We start from the raw sequence: 21896 nt of genomic DNA on the forward strand, positions 1-21896 counted from the left end.
AAGGGACTTCAACAATCACGTAGTTCCAAGCCCCGGGCTGTGAGCAAGAGTATCTTCACTAGACCAGATTGCTCAAAGCTCATCCAACCTGGCCTTGAACATTTCTAGCGATGGGGCATATGAAGAAAGAAGAAACCCATACCTTTCAAATATACATAGTAGGTGTTATAGAGGGTCCTCATGGCCAGTTCTTGCAAAGGCAACACATGATCTGTTTCTGTCCCTATAGATTTCACCTCTGCTGGCAGGAACACGGTTAACTGTCCCGATGAAAAGGAGAGCAGTTTCACCTCCGAAACTTGAATTGGAGAACCACAGCTAGAAGGACACAAGACATTAAAAATTCATTAAGAAAAAATAACGGGAGGAAACCCACATGACCAACCCATAGCACACTGGACACTGTTCTTCAGTGCAGCACCCTTCAAGGGCGTATTGTGGAGTGCAATACATTGGATATATCATCTATAGGTCACCCCCTTCAGTGCCATGCCAGTCACTAGACATTTGGAGGTCTTATCAATTAACATTCAAAAGCTAGAGAAATGAGAACACAATCCCAAGGAGGTGAGCCAAGCGCACTACCAAAAGCAGCCACGTAACCTCATTTAGCATCTGAATGACATTTATTAGTAAGCATTTTACATAAGGGAGCAGTTTCATACATAACAGTTGGTTTCCTATATCTTGGATCAATCAGTGGTGAATGATGAGTCTCTCAACCGTAATATGAAGCAAGCTACAGCCACAACCAAGTCTGATTCAAGTGCCACTGGGTGGTTCTGTACTATCCACAGAATTCCCTTGGAGATGACAAAAAAAAAACAAACACAACAGCCTAAGCTAGAGTGTGAAGGTCCCCTATGAAGTATTAACTTTATCCTTCCCAAATTATAGTAAGACAAAAGAAGGTTATTTGGATTCAAGTAAAGCAACTTAGCCTGTATTAAAAATAGTAATTCTTCACATGATCCCTGTTACAAGTTATCATACCAAAGAGACATGCATAGGAAAACTCTGCTAAGGCTGTGGAAGTCAGAGGAATTGAAATTATGACAGCTTAAATTCGGAGCCAAGAGGAACTTGTTAGGGCCAGTCCTAACAAATGGAACAAACACGAGTTTGTGAGCCTTCCCAGATATTGGACCTAAAACTGAGGTAACCACGTTCAACCTTATCAGATGCAAAAGCAATCTGATGGAACTTCTCTGATAACAATCACTTCTCCTTTGATTAAACACCTTTGAGAAACGAGCAAAGAGCAGCATCAAACAGCAAGTAAATAAGCCTCTTGTTAAATGTTTAGTACTTCCCCACAAACCATGAACAGGTAAGATATAATCTAGAAATCAAAGATTCAATATCCCAATAATTCATTCCCCAGCAATCCATACCCAATCAACTAGCTACTACAACTGATAAACCTCCAATATTGTATTTTCAAGCTTCTCAACCCCTCACCAACCTAGATAAAAGACAAACCCTTAAGCCCACTACAGTTTCTACAGCTCAGAACTGGGCTACTTGATTTACTCTGCACAAAGGGAGTCCACTGTGCCTTCCCATTACACTAAAAACTAAGCAAACAAGCAGAACTGACCATCAAGAGGAATAATTTAAGAGACACATCCTTAAATCAGAATGTATTAGGGAAAGAATCAAAACTTTGAAGTAATACTGGGTGCAAGAACAAAAAATTAAAAACAAAACAAAACAAAACACAAAGTCCATTGAGGTTTAAAAGGTGAGAGAGAAGAGTGGAGAGAAGGTCTATCCAGCTGGGATAAACGGAGCTGCCAAAGACCCTCATTGAATAAATCACAGCAGGGAAGAAAGCTATGGCCACTTATTGGCTGCTTTCAACAAGAATGACAGACACCTAAGAGCAAACTATGAAATCCAATCTGAAAAAAAAAATAAGATCAAAATTTATTTTGAGTACTGAGATCATCACCTCTTACATAAAAGACTTTTTCAGTCAGTCTGACTGCAGGATTCCCAGACAGAGATTCATTACTTACACAATGCAATTTATATTCTATTTTCAGAAATCTCACTTTATTTTAGTAACAGCAACATGTCAGATTTAATTGTCCAGTGGATGAACAGACAGTTGTAAAGCCAAGAGCTTCAAATATTTTGCCTGACCTGTAAGAACTTGGATTGGCTACTAATGCTTTCTTGGAAGGAACACAGAAGTGCTCCAAATGACCATCACTACATGATTTTAACAGCATCACACAGCACATCACCAAATAACTTTTTTTCTTACACATGGGTACTTTCCTTATGTTCAAAATTTTCCTCATAAATGACTTGTGATATTTCAGGAAGGTTTTACAACAAGGACAAGTATTTAATTGGCTGGAATACTATTTTATGTAATGAAAATCCAAATATTTTATTTTTTTGAGTTCTTTATTATCAAAAAAAGATTTTTGGATTATCACATTTTTTCATTCCACAGAAGCACTAAAGGACGTTCAGTGTAGCAACTGCAACGTCTTTGGTTTCTTCTACACTAGATTTGTAATACCTTTCAGAGATGCTAGCAGCTAGCCTCACCAGCAGTATACAAGCAACAAGAGCAAGTAGAAGTGTTAATATCTTCTTAACCATCAGCCTCTTCCCGCACTCCCACCCCCCCTTTTTCTTTTAAAAAAAGACATTTTGTAGAAATTCAATAATGACAACAGATCAGTACAAAAACAAAAACAATTTGAGTAAGCATAACGTAAGGAATTAGAACATCATACAAATTAGCCATATGGTTGTTTGAAATCACCTGAACTAGGTGGACAGGTAGTTGGACCATATTTGTTGGAGCATTTTCTGCATTATCAATAGTGGTTTGGACACAAACAATACAGTTCTATGACCTGTTAGGTCAATTTTATTTATTTTTACAATTGACTGTTAGTCCTGAAAAAACAAAAGGCTAGAAATTATCTCTCCTGAAAAACAAAGTCAGTAAAAGTTTGAGACTGCAGACATTTCATACAACTGCAAGTATTTATATATCACACAACCAGCTGACATGTGAATATTAAAAAAGAAATCTTAAAATGCCAAGACTCAGCACCTCGCATATTGCAATAGAGCGCAAGCTGTAAAGAGGGAATTTATATTTAATGCAAGATCTGCTGAGAGCGAGCATACCAGAAATTTATAATTAGATGGTAATGAGGACAATCCTCCTCTGATCAGTTTTATACCAGTAAGGCTCCATTCATTTCAGTGGTGCTGATCCTAATTTATGCCAGTGTCAGTGTAGAAAGAATTAAGCTACTGTCCTAGACAGAACACTTTTTCCTCACATCGTAACCACAAACATGAGACAGCCTAGGATATTTTTAAAAACGGACACTTAAAAATATACCTGTCAATCCCTAATTCCTCAAAAACATTACTTATTTTAGTTAGTAGGTAACCAAGACTTAAAAGAAGCTGATACCAGGATGTAAAAACGAGCAAAGCTGCATGTGACATTCCAAGATACGGCCCAAAGCTCACAGAGATGTGAGAACTTACGAACTAGACAGATAGGTGCTGCAACACACAAAGAAACAGTTCGTGCCTTCTTCAGCTATGGAGATTCTGTGAAGCCTACTTTTCTGGCCATCTTTCAATGCAGCTAGTATTCAGCTTCAGGACTTACATTATCACTGAAAATCCCTTCAGAGTAACTGCACCGACCCTTATGGCTCAACATGAAAATATGAAGTCAGCAATTAACTGAACATTTGCTGCAGAAGTAAAAACAGAACCAGCAGCTGCAGCAATCCCCTCAAAGTAACGTTAGTTCTGAATCAATCACAAAAATCGTTTCTATCACACAGACACGTATATCTGAGGAGTTCTAAACTGAACACACAGGCAAAACATTTGAATTAATTCACACCTACCCGCTGCAACCAATGACTTTATTATACAGATAGGATGGAAGGCCTTTGAGATGAATGTTGTTATCCACGTAAACATACTGTAGCTCCCGAGAACGACCTAAATCTGGGTTTAGAAAACAAGAAAATAAGTAAGGGAGAGAAGGAACGACAATGGCAACTCTAAGCAAGGCAATTCTCCATCATTATAAATAATCAGATTCAATGTTAAGCAAACAAATTAGTACATCCCAGTTGTAACATTTCAGCAACTTTTTAGTAAATTGCAATGCTATTTCTAACCAATTTTTCAATTCATCCATAATAAATTAAAACCCTTTTTCAGTAGCCATGAAAATCCCACTACAAAAACTTAGATTTTGACATTGAAGAACTCTAAGATCAGTTTGAAAAAGCAAAAAGACAACTCATTTCAAATCTACTGTGAGAAAATCATGCAAGGCCTTGCATCACCGAAATCACAGCTTTGCTATCCATAAAGTGGTAAAGAAATAACCAAGAATGCCTTCTGTCCCACTGTTTCTTTTCTCCAGGAAGAGATACGCATTTAATTACATTAGCCATAACTACACAAAACCAGTGATCATTCCAAAACAAGTCTGTGTGTTATGTCAAGTTACAGAACATAAGAAAATACATAGCCATTAAACTGCAGAATATTACACAGCAAAAGCTGTGGCTACAACCAATACATCCAAACATGTGCTGCTTATTATTTCTGTTAAAATATTCATTGCTGGCAATCAAAAGAAGCAAGCACAGCATATTTCTAGTCCATGAAGGTATGCTTTAGATATGCTAATATATTAAATATGTTAATATAACTCCCGCTATGACCATGTAGATATAGAGTGATTTTATTTTGTTTAGAAAATTAAAGTGGGGGGAAAATAGCGCAAAAGTAAAGGGGGAAAATTAAGTTTCTAGGAATTCTCAAGGAAAAATTTTGCTTATCTGCAAGATGTGGTCAGTCTGCTATCAAAGGAAGTGAAAAACATGTTAAGGGGCATTTTAAGACAAACCAAACTAACTAAAAAGAATAATCTAAAAGGATTTGAACTATCAAGGAAGCTGACACGTAGGATCATCTGGGCAGCCCATTTCATCAGTCGTTCCTATGCCATTCAAGATACTAGGTTAGGAAGAGACATATGCCTTTAATAAAACCAAGCACCGATGTCTGAAAGCCTCTCCGTGTTGGAGGAGATAGCTGCAACCCAGACAAATTGCATTAAGAAAAGATGTGTATGCCTCTCAACTTCTTAAAATTTCATGAGTATGCTATAGAAAACAGGCAAGACAAACAAGCATTTGGTGAATCAGCAACACTGAAAGCCTCTAGTAATAGCAGCTAGTTCTGACTTCCCATCTCTATCAATTGGCAATTACCTTGATTGGCACAAAGATGAGGATAACCAAGAAAATGAACACAGCTTCTGCCCCTTTTGTACCCATATCCAAGAAAAGAATTAAAATGTTTTCCATGACACCTAGGTACAGCATGATTCTGTTTGGAATCGTGATCTCTTACCGTTCCCTGCAATAGTCACAGGTAATACAACCCGTTCTTTGTCACTGAGCAGTTTCACTTGTACACAGAGCTCTGGACACCACTTAACACAGATAAAGCAAACGGCATTTGAAGTGATCTCCCCAAACATTTGGCCACCCTAAAATATACTCAATGTCTTCAGCTGTCACCCACTTGAATGGCAGCTGGAAGCAGCAAAGACCTTAAAACATGCTGGGGGCTTCAAAGGGATCACAGCATCACATCTTCCATAAGGAACAAGAACTGATACCAACAGAAAACTAAGAGGTTCCTCTTTTGAATGAAAAACATTAACATCAAGGGCTTGAGTATGTTTTTTTCTTTTAATATAGAAAATTAAATTTCTTTTAATTTTCTTTACTCTGCAACAATCTACGGAGGTATTGCCACAGGCTTCAAGGACCATGACCCAGGCTTCATTCAGACCAGAGTCACCAGACATCACAGGATGTTTTCATCCATCATACTCTTCTTTGACCCTGTCCCCAAAGATATTCCAGTTTGAAGAGCTATCTGCTGCATCCATCAACTGTCCTGCCCCAAGAAGCAAGCACAAATATCTCTGCTGACTGATCGGCACTGCTGTGAGATGCTGCTGTGCATCGCTGAGAGCTAACACCTCAAAAAAGATGAGGTATTTTGGCTCGGTATTGCAGGGCTGAAAATAGTTTAGTGAAGTTCTGGAATATTTTTAGATGAAACAAAAACATCACTATCCTACATGAACAAAAATATTGCAATACTGAGGCACTAACACCGTAAAATGTTATAACAGTGGAAAAGAATTAGCCAATAAAATTAAAAGTAAATAGCATGTGCACGGCACACCTAAAGCTGAAAGAAGATTGCCTCATGCTGCAGAAAGCAATCAGACTAAGAAGAGCAGAAAACTATGGGTTGCTGGGGTAGCTTGAACGTGATAGTGTTTAACTCATTAATTTGGAGAATAGAAGAAAATTTTAAGAGGGCTCATCTTCTTCATTTCTACACAGATGTATGCAAATGGGCTGGAAATCAGGCAAGTCAAAAAAAGCCCTAAAGCTGTTCTTTTCATACGCATTTGGGGGTGGGGTGGGGTAGGCTGCATCTCATCTCTTCCCTCTGTCTTTATCTTATGCTATGTTTAGATTCTAAGTTCTGAGTTGACTGCATTTCCTAGGTAATTAAAGCAAATTTTTGGATGTTAGACAAAATATCTCAGTAGGAAAAATGCAATTCCCAAAGCCAAATAGCCTGTAACTATAAATGTTCCTTTGATATAGTTTCTTTGCATTAAATAACCAAGCATCTTCCAGTCCCCTAAAGATTTTTTTCAAGTTTCAAACGTTATGCATAAAGCTTAAATTTAAATAAATCACTTAAAAAAGCTCTTTGTATACCATCCCCATTAATTTTCGTCTTCTATCAGTCAACAAATATTGTTGAAAATTCCCTAAAAACACACTTCTTAAGAACTTTGTAAAATAAGGAAGCTCTCCATCTCTGAAAAGGCTAAAGCTACAAAGAAGGTTTTTATGTGGCTTTTGCAAGCACTGTACTGTCTAAAACATTTCCACTTTCCTCCTTCCAGGCTTCCAGATCAAAGACCTTTCTCCCAGAAATGACCAAATGCCATGAGTCCTGAACAAACCCCAATTCTATTTTTTTTTTTCCTTCTTTTTCCTTTTTTTTTTTTCTTTTTCTTCTCTTAACCTCAGGGCCCTGGCATATGCATTCCACATGGCTGAAGATGGAACAAAAGCTCTTGTGTGTCTGCTCTGATGCTCTTTTAACCATACTGTGAGGGCAAGGACACAAAAGCAGCATATACTGAGGTAGAATAAGACCTTTGTTTACTGTGCACTGATAATTACTAGACCCATTTTCTAAACAAGAAGTACGCATGAACCCTCAATAAAGTGATATAACACTGAGTATTTGCTGTCATAATATCCCCTGTGCTGCCAGTATACTTCAGAATTTATGGCCTGTTTGAATTATATTTGTACTTTATTACATAAATTATTTTTATTTTTGCAGTGTCATCAAAGTCAAGTTTCTGCTTGCAAAGGAATTTGCTTTCAGGCACCGAAACATTTGCTCATGGTGAAAGTTTCAAGCGAGCTTTCTATCAAAGGGTAATTTTGATTCTGAGTAGATTGATATAAAACGATCAGTAGTTCCATCTGCCATTCAAGAGCAGAATTCCTAAGAGCATTTATTAGGACAGCATGAAAGGCACATCCTCCACCCTGACAATAACAGCAAAAATGAAAAAGAAAAAAAATCCACAGGGCTGGCCAGGAGTTTCCAGTTAAACTTACACACCTAATTTGGGTATTTTTAGAAGTTTATTAGCAAGGCCTAAAGGTTCAGATCCACACACTTATTCTTTCAGCTGCTGGCTATTTCAGTTTATGTTCAAGTAAACTCTTATTTTCCAATACAGGCACATCCCAAAATTAAGTGTATTCTGCACAACAAATGACTAATTCATTATTGTTTACCCATCTGCTTGTACCAGTTATGAAAGTCAGAGCGGCTTGAGGTATTTTTATTGCAATTTGCAAAACTGATAGATGTTAAACTTGTTTTCTTTAGATGCATGTGCCCTCCAACTCAGGCAGGGTAAATATTACCATTTAAAAGAACATGCAGGTCAAAATGCTGCCTGGTACCTCTCCAGCAGTGCAGTGAAATTGCAGTGCTATTGCCAGAACAAATCTAACACCTATCAGCCTGGGAACAGGAAAACACAGGTTTCCATTACACTTAACAGGAGCCATCCAGGCAGCAACAAGGGACATACTTAGATGGGGAAGAATGGGTACCTTGCCACTTCGGATGTCAACCACCATATGAAAAAGTAAACCATGCTTAAAAAAGCATTAAGAAATACATTCCAAACATGACTATAGCTGCTGATGTGAACACATCTAATAAAAAAATAAAAATAACATTCTGTTTGGAGATGAATAGGAGAGCAGGCATCTTACACAACTCCCTAAATTAAAAAAATTGACAATTATCATTGTCACTATTAAAGAGAAGTTAGACGTAAAAATACACAGGAAAAAAAACATTAGCTAAAACATGCAACTATCAGAAATAATGCTACAATTATGCCTTAACTCAGTAGTACTCCAAACAAAATATTTTCCTATACAGCAGAAGACAGATTTCATCTTTTTGCTTTTCAATGCACTCTTCTACTTTATTTCATTACATCTTGACCATTCTGAAGCTTTCTGATGCTTCAGAAAAAAAGGATTAAACGTTTACATTTATACTGTGCTGCTTTCCCTCTGAACTCTAGGATTTACGATTCGGTTTCATATTCACAGATAGCAAATTATCTCCAAATGTTCACCAGTGAGTCACTATTAAGAACTACTGAACAAGGTCAATTGACTGTCTTTGATGTTTCCCATTATTTTAAAAGTTCCTTTTGAATGTTTTGAATTTGAGTCTAAAAATAAAGAAAAAAAGAAGGTGTGTCATTATATTACAGATTTATTTCCTCCTTTTGAACTTAAAACACTTGAGCAGATCTGTGGCTCATCCAGGTCATAGCTCACTCACAGATAAGCTACTAGTGCAGAAGCACAGGAAACTTTTACCCTTTAGTATTTCATATTTTCTCCTACTGAGCAGCATCTTATTTTTAAAAATTGAAAATATTCAGCTTCTCTTGCTCATGAAATGTAGTTAAGAACATTTGCCAAAATAGGGCTAGCTACTCTTCGATCGTACTGTGAAATCTGGCTGATGCATCCTGGAACTTGTTTTCTCATTTCTATAATGACATATGTTGGGACATAACTGAAACACTATGTCTGGAGACATTATTTGCACTTACTTGTCAGTGCAAATAAACTGAGGTGCTAAAATTATTGGGACTACCATCAACTGCTTTAATCACTAAATCACTAATAATTAAAAAATAAAGTTTAACCTATGCAGTTAATTAATTTAGAAATGAAATCATCCCATTTTTTGCCACCTCAATTTTAAGCTTCTTTTCCATGTAATTATTGTAGCTTCATCTGCACCTAATTAGCCTAACTCTGAGCGCATACTAGAGAAAGTATTAGTGGCTATTCAAATGGCATGACAAATCTGCATACATTTCTGTATTTCAGCAGAGATTAGCTCTTCAGCAGGGCTAAGGAGTAACAAACACGTTGAAGATGAGTTGCTTTTCAAAGACAGACTATACAGTCCACTCACACTAAAATCACAACTACTTCCCACAACGGAATGCCACTCGCTCACTGCAACTCCTGTTATCCACATCCAAACTGCTACAGGGTTGAAAAGGAGGTAGATAAATTTTTTCTTGTCCTCCTGCTGGAGAAGTTTTCACAGATGCCTGCACGCAAATTAAGCCTTAGCTAGATTATGCAGTACTGAAATTCCTAATGATGAAAAATAATTTATACGGATTTACTAGGACTCCACAGCAAGTTCCAAACCCCAGCTGAAGAATCTTAGTTAAACCATCAGATCCAGCAGACTGAAACAGGTCATTACCCAAAGTGGTGGAACTCAGATTACATAGTACTATATTTAAACACGACATCATTTAAACTTTTTTCCCCCTCAGTTAGCTAAAAATAAAGCAAATTTGATAGCTGACCTATGGCTTTAAAACAGACATGAAACCTCAACCTTTATTTTTTTATTTTTATTTTTTTTCATGTATTGACATTATTTTCCAACAACGTGATCACTGTAACAACTCCATAAACAGAGTTGGTAGAGGCTAGCACGGATGAAAATTTGTTGCTATGTTTTTTTGGGGGGAAGGCAAGCTTGTTTCCCGTTTTTTTTTCTGACCAACACCCCAGCTCAGCGAAGGCAGTGACTCACCGAGGGGCAGAAATGCAAGGCGGTTTCCAGCCATGGAAAGCTCGTTGAGGCTTGGTAGCTGGCACAGGTGGCGCGGAACATACCACAGGTGGTTGCGGTCTGCAGTCAAGTACTGCAGCGAAAGGCACATATGCAGCCTTTCCGGTAAGGTTATCAAACGATTGGTTGAGATGTCCAGTGTTTGCAGCTCTCTCAGGTCTCCAACCTCTACAACCAAAAAGGAAGCATTGACATACGTTATATTAACTACTTTCATAAATAGGACCAGACAAAAAAATCACTTAAATCAGAAACAAAAGTCAGCAGTTAGCTGTCCTGTTTCTCTCAAGATACAATTCTATCAGTCTATTCTGAACTGATACTCATAATCTCCATCACCATCTTATTTCAAATCTTTTTGACAGGCAACAGTTATCGGTTAGGCAGTATATTTATACACACAGTGCATTGCTGAACTGTGTTAATTACTACAAACAACATCAAGCAGTTCCCTGGGTCTAAGTCAAAATAAGCAGGAAAAAAGTAAAATGAATCACACTACGTAGCTTGCTGTTACCGAGAGTATTTTGCATGACCCCAAATTCATGTCATCTCAAATACAATGTATGCATCTTTAACATTTGAGGATGCAACTCTTATATACACCTTACTTAAGTCTCTCTCGCAGTGACACTTCGCAGGAAGTGATAAGCATGCATCTGTAAGTGACAGCACTTTACCAAGCATGCTTAGGAACAACAGCTGTCTTCATAATACAGTTCAGAAAATCTAGTTGAATTTAGAGAACAGATTTCTTCATGAACTGTAAATTATGTCAGATCATGTTAGAGTCTATTACAGTAAGCTATAAACTATAGTTGCAATTACTACAGCTTCTAGAGAGATTTTCTCTTAACCTTTTAAGAATCTAGTCAACATTCACAATTTTAAGAGCAGAAGCATTGTACAACTTCTCCTGCAGGTAACAAACAACGTTCTTCCAAGTCAGCAAGATGCAGTCAAACAAGCAGCCACCCCTGCTATGGGTGATTTCCTTGCATCTGGCCTTTGTAACCAGGATGTGCTTCTTTATGCAGCAACTGACAAAGATATTAAGAAGCTCTACACATCAGCTCATCGTTTGCATATTCTCTTACAATTACTGTATGAATTAGGTAACTCTATAAATTATTTTCCCCAAATATGAGGAAATGCTAAGCAGTTTGGCTTAGTTTGCCAATAATTCCCAGCAAGGGAGCCGACTCAGGGAGCTCTCAGTGCCCCCCATTCTCATGGTAACTCACGGCATCCTGCGGGATCCAAGTGACTTTGCCCTCAGCTGAATGAAGCCAGCTCTTCCAACTGATAGCTGCTACACAGTGCCCCAGAATTTTCTAGATTGGCAACACCACGTAATCTACACAATCCACGCAATCTGCACAATTTACCGATCTATCACCTATTTTATTTATTTTAAGATAATAAATAGGGCAGCACTACTTGAGTTAAAGCTAACCAGAACCTACTGTGCCCTTAAGCTCCCTCCACAGCAGGAGCTAGAAAATCCACTGCTCCCTGAGCTCTGGTAGCATCCCTGAACATCTTTAATAGTATACCCTAAGAAGTTAACCAAATGCCAGGTTATTTTCAAGGTGCATTTTCAGGTATATTTGTCATATATGCAATGGGAAAAAGAGAAATGACATATCTGAAGTTAACTGTGGGAAAAAAATATTTAAACGATACTTTTAGGACTGGAAACACAAGAAAAAGGAAATTATAATATTAGAGATTTTCAGAAAAGTAATCATTAAAGTTGGTGTGTGCATTTAAAAGGAGCTGCTACACACAACAGATCTCAGCATTAACTAGAATAAAGAATCACCAACACAGTACACACATCCTTTTATGAAACACTGACAGAAGCAGCAGCTATACATAACCACCACATTTTTCAAGCCTTGGTTTCTACGTTAACAGCAATCATAAGCTTTATGAAAAGTTTTCTTTATTACAAGAGTGAAAATGAACGGCAAAAGCAAGACAAGCACTTCTAAACAGCAAATAACTACTGTGCAAAAGAACTGCAGTAGGACAGTCTAGTTTTTAGAGCATTTTCGAGCACTTTATATTCATCACAAACAAAGCCATATGCTTTAAAACAGTGACAGGAAGAGAGCCACCTACATCCAGCCAAACCACTGACCACATGCAGTCAATAATAGGCCTAGCTATTTTCATACACTAACCTTTCTCTCTGCCACTAAAAACAGTTTTCTAATTCAGTTTAGGTCCAAAATCCCATAAATGTTACGGTTGGCAAAGCTGGCAGAGTTTCAAAGGCATTGCTAGAATGATATGTTTCAAATCTAAGAGGAAATAAAAGTATTCTCACTTTATCCTTCATCCAAAAAACACATACTTGTCCAAAACTTCATCCTCTCTACCTTAATCTTCCAATGCAGACCAGATGTAAACATCCACTCTCAACACATAGTGCCATATGTTAGAAAAACACCCACCAACCCCTGATGAAGTTAAAAAGTAAACCAAACCACTTAAAGTGCCATCAGATTAAAGACCCAACTCCCTGGTCTCCCACCAGAGCGCTGAAAGCTCATTTGGAGGAACATGCTCAGATACTTACTTAATGACACTAAATTAGTTTCCATCTCATTAAAGCAAAGGAAAACAATAAAGAGGAATAACAGAAAACATAAACAGCCCATTAATAAGCTTCTCAAGCTTTTAGTCACTAAACACTATTATTTATGCTTTAAAAAATCTCTCAAGAAATACTGAAGGATGCTTTACCTGACAAAGGGTGAAAAGCCTACAAACCTCTCTTGCCGTCACCTCATCAAGCACCAAAACATCTATGAGGGGTGGGCTTTGGAAAGTTTAGGTAGACTCAGAAAAAAAAAGGTTATACCCGAATAACAAGAGCCACCAGGGAAGGGACTGTTATTCAGAGATGGGTTTTTTAAATGGATAAGAAAGAGACAAGCATTATACATCGCCATTAAACCACATGCAGGAGCTGCGATTACATTTTAGTGAAGTTCATAAGTGTGTAATTTAGAAATTGATATTAGCTCTAGTATTAACTTGACGCCTATCCAAACCAACAAGGCAGTGAGCTGACCCCCAATTTGACATCAGGCTCAAACTCTCCGTTTCTCCACTCAGCTCCTAACCTGGAGCAAGGCACATACATGGAGGCAGGCCAAGGCCAAGCCTAAGCACCAAGCGCCGATTCTTGGACCCGAGTGTTTCAGCTGTGTCCATCTGCACACATTGCTGCCTTCACACACAGTTGGGCAATTCTGTGGCTTGGCCATCTGGTACAAATGTGCTCGTGGGGTACTTCTACACCAAGTAGCTGACAGCCTGTAAATTCACATACTGCCTTACCTCACAGCAACTTGTGCACAGGCTTATAGCCAATGTCCTGCCTACAGCCTTCTGAACGTGATTTCAGCGACACCAACGTACATACGAATACTTCAGACTGTATTCCAGAATTGCCAGCACTTCTGTAATTAATTCCACTTTTTATCCTTGATAATAGGAGGACTCAGAAGTGATAACTGCAGCTCTGAAAAGCAGCCCTTGCGTTCACTGCAATCGCCTAGAGAAAGGGACAAGCGAACTGTCCTCCTATGTGTTTGTATTTCCAAAAGAAAAGCTGCCAAATGGGTTTGTCTCTCAACACAAGGAGAGAAGAAACATCAGCATACTACCCCCAGGTGAATCTTTCAAGGAATTCTAGGAAGTTTCAAAAATCATTGACTTTCTATCAAAATGGACTGTATTTATATTACCATATCTGGCAAAAGGAAAAAAAACAGCTGATTCAGGTGGCTCAAATGCCAGTTTTTAATATTAATTCCCATGGTTTTAGCCAAAGAAAAAAGTCCATCTGGAAGTAACCAGATTATACAACATATAATAATTGCCAAAGGCAATTCAAACTTGTTTAACCTTCTGAGGGTATAGGCCTCACCAGCTGCATAACTCAAAAATAACTAACAGTTTTCTTTACTTTTCAAGAGCAACCCCACCTCTCCCTGATGGGCCATAACCCAAAACTTCATTCAAAGATTTATGAAACACATACACAATTGTATCGGAGTGAATGGAAGGCAAGGATTTACTTTAAATCAAACACTATCCAAGCCTTTCAATCCAAGTAAAGGAAAAAAGGGGAGAGGAAAGGGCTACAGACCTACCTGCATGAGTATGCACCTCAAAGCAGGATATTAAGAGAAAGCAGAGAACCTACAAGGAATGGAAAAAGGGACTCATCAGCAAAGAGCTGCCACTTAGAGGTCAGACTGCAGAAATTAAATGAAAACTGCCAGGAGGCCAGGAAAATGGGAACTCACAGAGAAAATTAAGAACAAACAAAAGGTTTCTCAATAAGAACTGCAGAGCAAGAAACCAAGAACTGGTGTCAATAAGGGGTAGAAATTAGGAGAACAGACCAAATATTAATTTAGCTTTTTGCATCATCTTTTTCCTATAAGAATAATGCTTTGTATGAGGACAGAGACAGTGTACCTCATGGGAACAAAGACAAAGTACTGAAAATTACCACATCCATTGCTAAAATGAAATGAAGCTGCTCAGAAAATTTCCATCACAGAAAACTGAAAAAATGGGTTATATATCAAAACTGCAAGCTCAGGAACGCGTATTCTTAATGAATAAGACATTTTCTGGGACAGTAGCCTAGGGCTGGAGAACAAACATAGAACGTGTGTTCAAGGAAGCCCTGTTAACGTAACTCGGTGCTCGTCAGCATCTTACTGTAAGGGCAAAGAGCAACCAGGAGTAACCAGTGCCGGGAACACGAGCAGGAAGCAGAATGAAAATGCAACACAGGTCTTTTCAAATGTAAATGAAGGTATTCTGGCTTATCTTGCTCTGATGAATTTTCTTAGTTAGCACATGACTACCATATCTCATAGCAAATGATTGGGATGGAGAAATATTACCAGTGGCGGTGCTCCTTGAGGAGCTACTTTGTTTAAAAAAATCCATTTTCTGCCTTGGTAAGTAATAGTTGGGTTTTGCTTGGTGATGACAAATATTTTAAGCATTGCTAACGTGATAGATAATCAAATTTCCATTCAGAAAGAAAAACAAAGACTTTTAGACTTCGGTGACCTGAAATGGAACAAAAAATACCTGCTTCAAACAGCAATAGAAGAGAGGAACCGGGTACACTGGTCACCACCTAAGGGTCATGAGCCAGCAGAGAATGCAACTCTGACACTTTCTAGATAGAGCCAGCGTTTTCTTCGGAGCAAGGAAGTACATTAATACACCTTTGCACCGTTAGCAGCCATGGCCTTGCTATTATCATACGAACATTCCCATCTGGCATGCTGCTACAAAGGAGCCTAACACGAGGCGATCCTCTCTCATCTGCCACCCGCTCCGCAGCCCCAGCAGCACGCTGCTGTTCCACAGCTGCAGCGCCCTGTATAAAAGTCTTCACTATATATACTCAGTCTTTTTTTCCCCAGCTTTTGGTACCCAGGGGGACACATTCTTACAGATCCTTATGAAATGGAGCACAGGGAGGACTGGCTGCAAACATGAAGCACTGGATTTCATGCACGCAGCGATCCCTTTGTGTCCTGTGTTCCAAACAAAGTGGTGGATTGTCTCAGAAAAGAAATATGAGGTGCTAAGAGTGGCTACCATCCTTCATACAAAAAAACCCTTATTTTCATCACCTTTCATGAACCTCAATACAAGATGCATTTTCCTGTCAGACCGTACAATGGAGAGCGGAAGATGTCTTGAGTCTTTCATACTTCCAAAGCTTATTACCAGTTCCATCTGAAAAAAAAATGCAAGTCTCTATGCATGCCTATTAATTTCAAATGTGTTTCTATTATCACTTTAAAACTGTATGGGACAGGAAACACAAGGTTAAGTTTAAATTACTAAGAGCTTGAGGGAAAGGGTATTTTAGATCCACTCTGGAATGTCTCAGGAGAACTTAAATAGTTTTTAAGATGGTTAAGACAAATTAAATAGACTACTATATATTACATTAACTGTCCTACCAAGTAGCTCACATTTCACAGCCTATAAAAATGAAATCCTCTTGCACTAGTTGGTGCTTATGACAGACCTGTGCCATCTTCAAACAAAGAAGTTTGACCATAACCGAAAATTGGGATCATTAAAGATGGAAAAAGGGGGAGGCAAAAATAACCACATATACATTTTGATGCTGCTGTATGAAGAGCTTTTACTGTATCTTTAATGAGAGAACTTAAGAAGTGCGAGAAGTGTTGTTTCTGCATGCCTAACAAACCTGAACACAATGTATTCCTCCTGTCTTTTACTGATGCAGGCTATTTGCTCTGTAGTTCAAAAAAAAACAAAACAGAGGAACTTGAAGATGTGTTGGGATAGTGCAGCAACTATTTCATCAATAACCTGTTTTTTAAACGAGGTGCTGAATATGCATTCAAACCCATAAAAATTATATGGCAACAAACCTCTATCCCAGCTGACTGAGCTGATCAAGCTGAAATCCATCACTTTTAAGAAAAACTTAAAGTTCCATTTCATACAAACATCCTGACTGGAAAGAAAAGATTTTCTGGGGCAGGATGGTCTTTGTGAATGAAGACAGTCATGTAAGTAATGCCTCAAATATGTGCCCAATTGTGAGTTTCGCCTACCTCAGCCATAAACAATACTGACATTCTCAGAAGCGTTTCAGCACCAGACAACTCAAAACCAAGCAAAAAATATGTACTTTGACTGAAAATAGCCACATATCATCTTTTATCCAAAAATGTCACTGATAAACATCAGAGTAAATGCCAATGTAGTACCAAACCTTATTTTGTACCGTTGTTCACAAGCAAAGGTGAGAAGAGTGGCATTTCACAGTCCAATCTTACAAACCATTAACTTTCATTCAGCAAAATGGCTGAAAAGAGACTTGAAGCATGAGGGTGTCTTTCAGTCAAACCATTCAAAAGGTCCCCACCTTTTACCACAATTAAACTTCAACTGGCCACCTTCTCAATTTCACAAGCTCTCCTCAGCATCAGCAGTGCAGCAGCAGGCAGAGCACTCAGCTCAGGGTGGTTATTAGGCTGCCTCCTGCAACTCCCTCAACGTGCAGGCATCACACCTAAGCCTACGCAGGTCTCTGTGAACCTCAGCAGGAAATCACCCACACAAGTGAATCAATTCTCCAGCAAAGACAAATCCTCTGAGGCAGTAAATGACTAGAGGAGGCATACTGTTAGGATTCAGCACGATGCCAACGGAAGCAGCTACAAGAGCGAGGTCTACGCATACGCTCAAATTCTTTATAACAGATGCCTCACCAAGTCTCCTTATATAAGACTACATTATTTTTAAACTGATATTCTTAAACTTCGACTTATGCAAGGTTACAAGCAGGTTAGGAATTCTGTTTTATTTCATAATTTGACAGTGTCAATAAGTTAAATTAATCAGACAGTAAAATTACCAGAAATTAACGTGAGAAGAGTGGAAAAGGATGGTCAACAGGGCAAGAGGGATAAGGAAGGAAAAAGGTTTAGAGCAATGAGTAACAAGCTATCCAAAATAACAGAAGTAAGAAAAAAAAAAAGTTGTTTATGCACAAAGGTAACCCAAGGCCATGAAATGATCAGCTTGCCCTTTTTCCTCAGAAAACACCCTATTTTGTGCTAGTGTACTCTACCTAGTACTTTACTACCCCACAGCAAAGTACTGGTCTTACACAAACAAGTAAGAAATGCAAAATTATTATACTAACTTTTTTGCCAAATTTTGGCTAGAGGAGCTGACAGAGCAACAAGAGAACAGTACTTGGTCAAGTACACTACACAAAAAATTCTGCTAGCTCCATACGAAGAAAGTCCCATTTAGGAAGTGATTTTTTTTTGCTGTTGTCTTCCCTTGCAGGAACAGCTGTTTACTACCTTGGTGGGTAAGCTGTTTTCCCTGGTGGTATGAACATAAACAAATTTGCTATGAATAAAGCATGAGATCCGTTATGCTTGTATTGTTTCTGCCTTATCTTTATTGGCGTACATCATCTACAACTCACTGTGTACTAAGGTCAATACACTGCAAGAGGGAAGAAATGCTTTCCAGGAGGAATTAGTATATAAAATGAAGAGCTAATGATTTCAACTGAGATGCTGTCCAGATAGAGATGGCTACTTCGGTAACATGCTTTGCTTATGCACAACAAACCAGTGATCACCTAAAGACAAGGAAACCAAATGTACATCCTAAAGAGATTAAGGAGAGGGATTAAGGATAGTTCAGGAAGCCACAGAGACAGACCAGTCCTAGCCATAAATTCCATGACAGCTTTTTCCGTTCTTCTTCTTCAGAGGAAAAACTTCAAGACAACAGACTGGCGTCTCTGACAGAGTATAGTAGACACTGACCTGTTAGTACTTCAGTGTCTAAATAATCCAAACAAAGACCTATCTGTTGTGACCGTTGCTATCACCCGTTTCCAACCATCCGAACACAGACATCTTTCCTTTTCCTAAGGTTGTGGTTTTTCACCACCCCCCTCCATGAAAGAGCTAAATGCATAACAAAAGCAATAGGTCCAGGTTAAATTTTCATCTTTCAGTGGAAAACTATCAGGTTGTATCAAACTGAATTGTGCCCACTCCTTTATCTTACTCTTGGGAGATGCCAAAGCAGCCTCTTCCCCAAAAGTAAACCTTAGTCTCCATAACAACAAAAAATGAACCTGACTAGGAAGAGGGAAAGGAAAAGAATCAAAGGAAGTTCTTCAGTCTGTAACCACTATTACAGCAGAGAAGTCACCAAATCTGTTTTTCGAAGGAATAGTAATGGATGGGATTGCCTTAACTCGACTCCCATGCAAACCAGAGTTTTTCCAGTCCACTTCACAGCAGAAACTTCAACAAGAGAGCACTTACTGCAAATTGCAGCAGTCATTATAGGAGAGGGACTGGCTGCACATCCACAGGGAAGTCCTGCTGTAATAGAGGTGCAATTTTCTTACAGGACAACTCTGGATCCTGAAGCCCTTGTATGGCAGCAGCTTCTCCTGCTCCTCCGGCTCTGAGGCCACCTTGCAGACTGGCAGACATGGGCAGGCAGGAGAGCTGCTACAGGGAAAACAGTATGGACACACTACTAACAGTTTGATGGGCTGATGGGTACCAAATGAGACATTCAAACACAAAGATAGACATGTTCTGATTTTCAAAATGATGAGAGAAATTGCAAGCCTTATTTTAATCAGTGAAAGATCGCACTGCTAGGCGTTGAACAGCAGCACAAAATAGACAAGGCTTGCAATTACACTCCAAATAGCCCCACGCTCAGTCATTCCCAATTGCACTACCTTAGCTACACAAATAAGTAGTCCTAGTCCATAAAGCTCTCAAACATTAAATAATTACCAACCAGAGTATACTTGCAGTTATTCTGTATAAAAGCCTTCCATAAAGGATGGCTATGTAATGCAGATTAGGATAATGCTAAGTTAAACATGGCCCTTTATTTTAAATGTTAGGGCAATAAAATTAAGTTAACAGAAATACAGGTATCAAACTTTGCACGTGTGACATGAACCACAGGAAAGTTAATCTTATATAATACCTCCAGTTATACACATTTTCTTTAAAGGCTTTTCCCATTTACAATTGATTCCCTTAAATGATGCATTTTATTTTGCCTCCATTTAATTAATAGACTAGCTGAGTAAGAACAAAGATATTGATAATAAGTAGTATTTTCATTTAACTTTCCCACAATGGTACATATACAATATTTGGCCAGCAAGATCAACATGAAAACAGATGCACTCTAAAATTCTTCTACTACACAGCACTAACAGTTTGGGTTTATTCACTTCCAAAGACTCAATTGCTTTTTTCTCCAAGCTTCCCTGACCACTCACAGCCTACCAGTGAATTGCATTCGCTTAATGCGCACATAAAATCAACTACCCGTTAATATAGCTCATCACTGTCCCTAAACTATGTAAAAAAAAAAAAAACAACACAGAATCAACGAGAGAAAGCTACATTCATATAGAACTTTAATATTAAACTTATTCTTTTTCCCTTTAGACTTTTAAGCCTTTATACTTTTAGCATCCAACCCTATAAAAACGACTAAAACTAGGGTTGAGAGCTATTTTTTAAGTCACAAATGTTTACTTCTTAGAACATCATCTCCATTTCTTTCAAATTAGTAAGAGGTTTTACATGAAACGTGAGCAGCAAATGACTGCGACAATTTCATTTCCTGAACTAACAGCTACTGAATTTTGTGAGCAAGCCTCAGCCATGTGCTGTCACAGCAGATGCATGCTGTTTTAACTTCCACTAATCTTACAGTGGTGAAGGATACAACAAAGTGCAGTTTTTCACCGCTTATTTATAAACCATGCTGGCAGAGACAGTTAGCATGGGCATAATCCTACTGAGAAGCTGGTTATGCTTGTATGGCTCACTTGGCCTTTGCTTAGGATCCTCCCGCAGTAGGTCAGAGCAGCAAAACCAAGTCAGAGCCCTCTGGCAGTGTCCTACACTGAAAGCAATAGGACACTTCTCGTGTCAACCTGCACTTCGCCAACCTGTTACTGTTACCATATCCTTTTTCTCACACTTACAAAGCAATGAAATAATTCAGAGGAAAAAGACCCACAATTTAGTATCTGTTCAAAGCTGAAGTTCTCTAAAAGCCTAAATGCCATTGAGCATATTGTGTGTATTAAAGAAGTTTTCTTTCTACGAACACACACACACAGTTTGTATATGAAACGTCCTTCTCAGCATACATCCAGCTCTCAAAATTTTGTAGGTTAAGTCTCAGCCTTGTCAATACACATCTGTCTTCACCTCTGTGAATGGCTATTGGCAAATGTTTGAGAGACAGGCCCCAAGCACCTTAAAAAACCCTTTAAGTTCAGTTTCACTGGACAGATCTAAAAGGCAGACTCTTAAAAGTATTTTTAAGAGCATCTGTTATGAAGTTTCTGAAGGGAACTTCATATACATCACATATGTCTTGAACCAGGCAATCAATAAAGTCAGATCTTTAGTATCAGTCATCAGCAGAAGAATTTAGTGCTGACATGAGTTACAAATCAACTTCTGAAATTCCTTTACTTAGGAAGTTAGCCTGGTATTAGGCACAACTTGATCGCTCAGCTCCAGATTAATTTCTTGGAATATGCTGACTCTCACTAATAAGCAATTTTTCCAGTAACAGACACTCTCAACAGAACAGACTTTTTCGAAGTCCCATATTCTTCCCCTCACAAAGTAAAGGCAGGCTAACGTACACGTTGTGCAAGAAGAACCCACCTCATGCTAACCTTAAGGTCTGCTGCTCCGAGCATGACTGTGGCCAGCCATGGCATGGAGAAAACCTTGTATCAAATTCCACAGAAGCTGTATTGTCATAGATGCAGCATGCTGAGGGAAGAAGGGAGGGGAATGACAACTTTAAAAAGTTACAGTAACTTACATATTTATGTGTCTGTTTTTTTTTCTCCTTATGCAAAAATCAAGTTGAACAACCCTAACAATTACTTTTTGGATTTGATTTAAAAC

At 38.5% G+C, this 21896-nt stretch overlaps 1 protein-coding gene across 6 annotated transcripts in view; it reads right to left on the bottom strand.

Annotated features, from left to right (window-relative positions):
- The window catches only part of LRRC28 (leucine rich repeat containing 28), a 53260-nt gene that overhangs the window by 10266 nt on the left and 21098 nt on the right, over positions 1-21896 (bottom strand). For 5 of the 6 annotated variants that reach the window (XM_068695463.1, XM_068695462.1, XM_068695464.1 and 2 more), the window contains 3 exons: positions 10306-10512; positions 3906-4008; positions 143-318 (listed from right to left, as the gene is read on the bottom strand). In XM_068695463.1, coding sequence (XP_068551564.1) covers positions 143-318; positions 3906-4008; positions 10306-10512 — 486 coding nt within the window. Of the gene's footprint in view, positions 1-142; positions 319-3905; positions 4009-10305; positions 10513-14516; positions 14566-21896 lie in introns of all 6 variants that reach the window. The other variant, XM_068695467.1, reaches the window with a different exon arrangement.

This window comes from Anas acuta, chromosome 12, assembly GCF_963932015.1.
Source record: "Anas acuta chromosome 12, bAnaAcu1.1, whole genome shotgun sequence".
Lineage (NCBI taxonomy): Eukaryota > Metazoa > Chordata > Aves > Anseriformes > Anatidae > Anas > Anas acuta.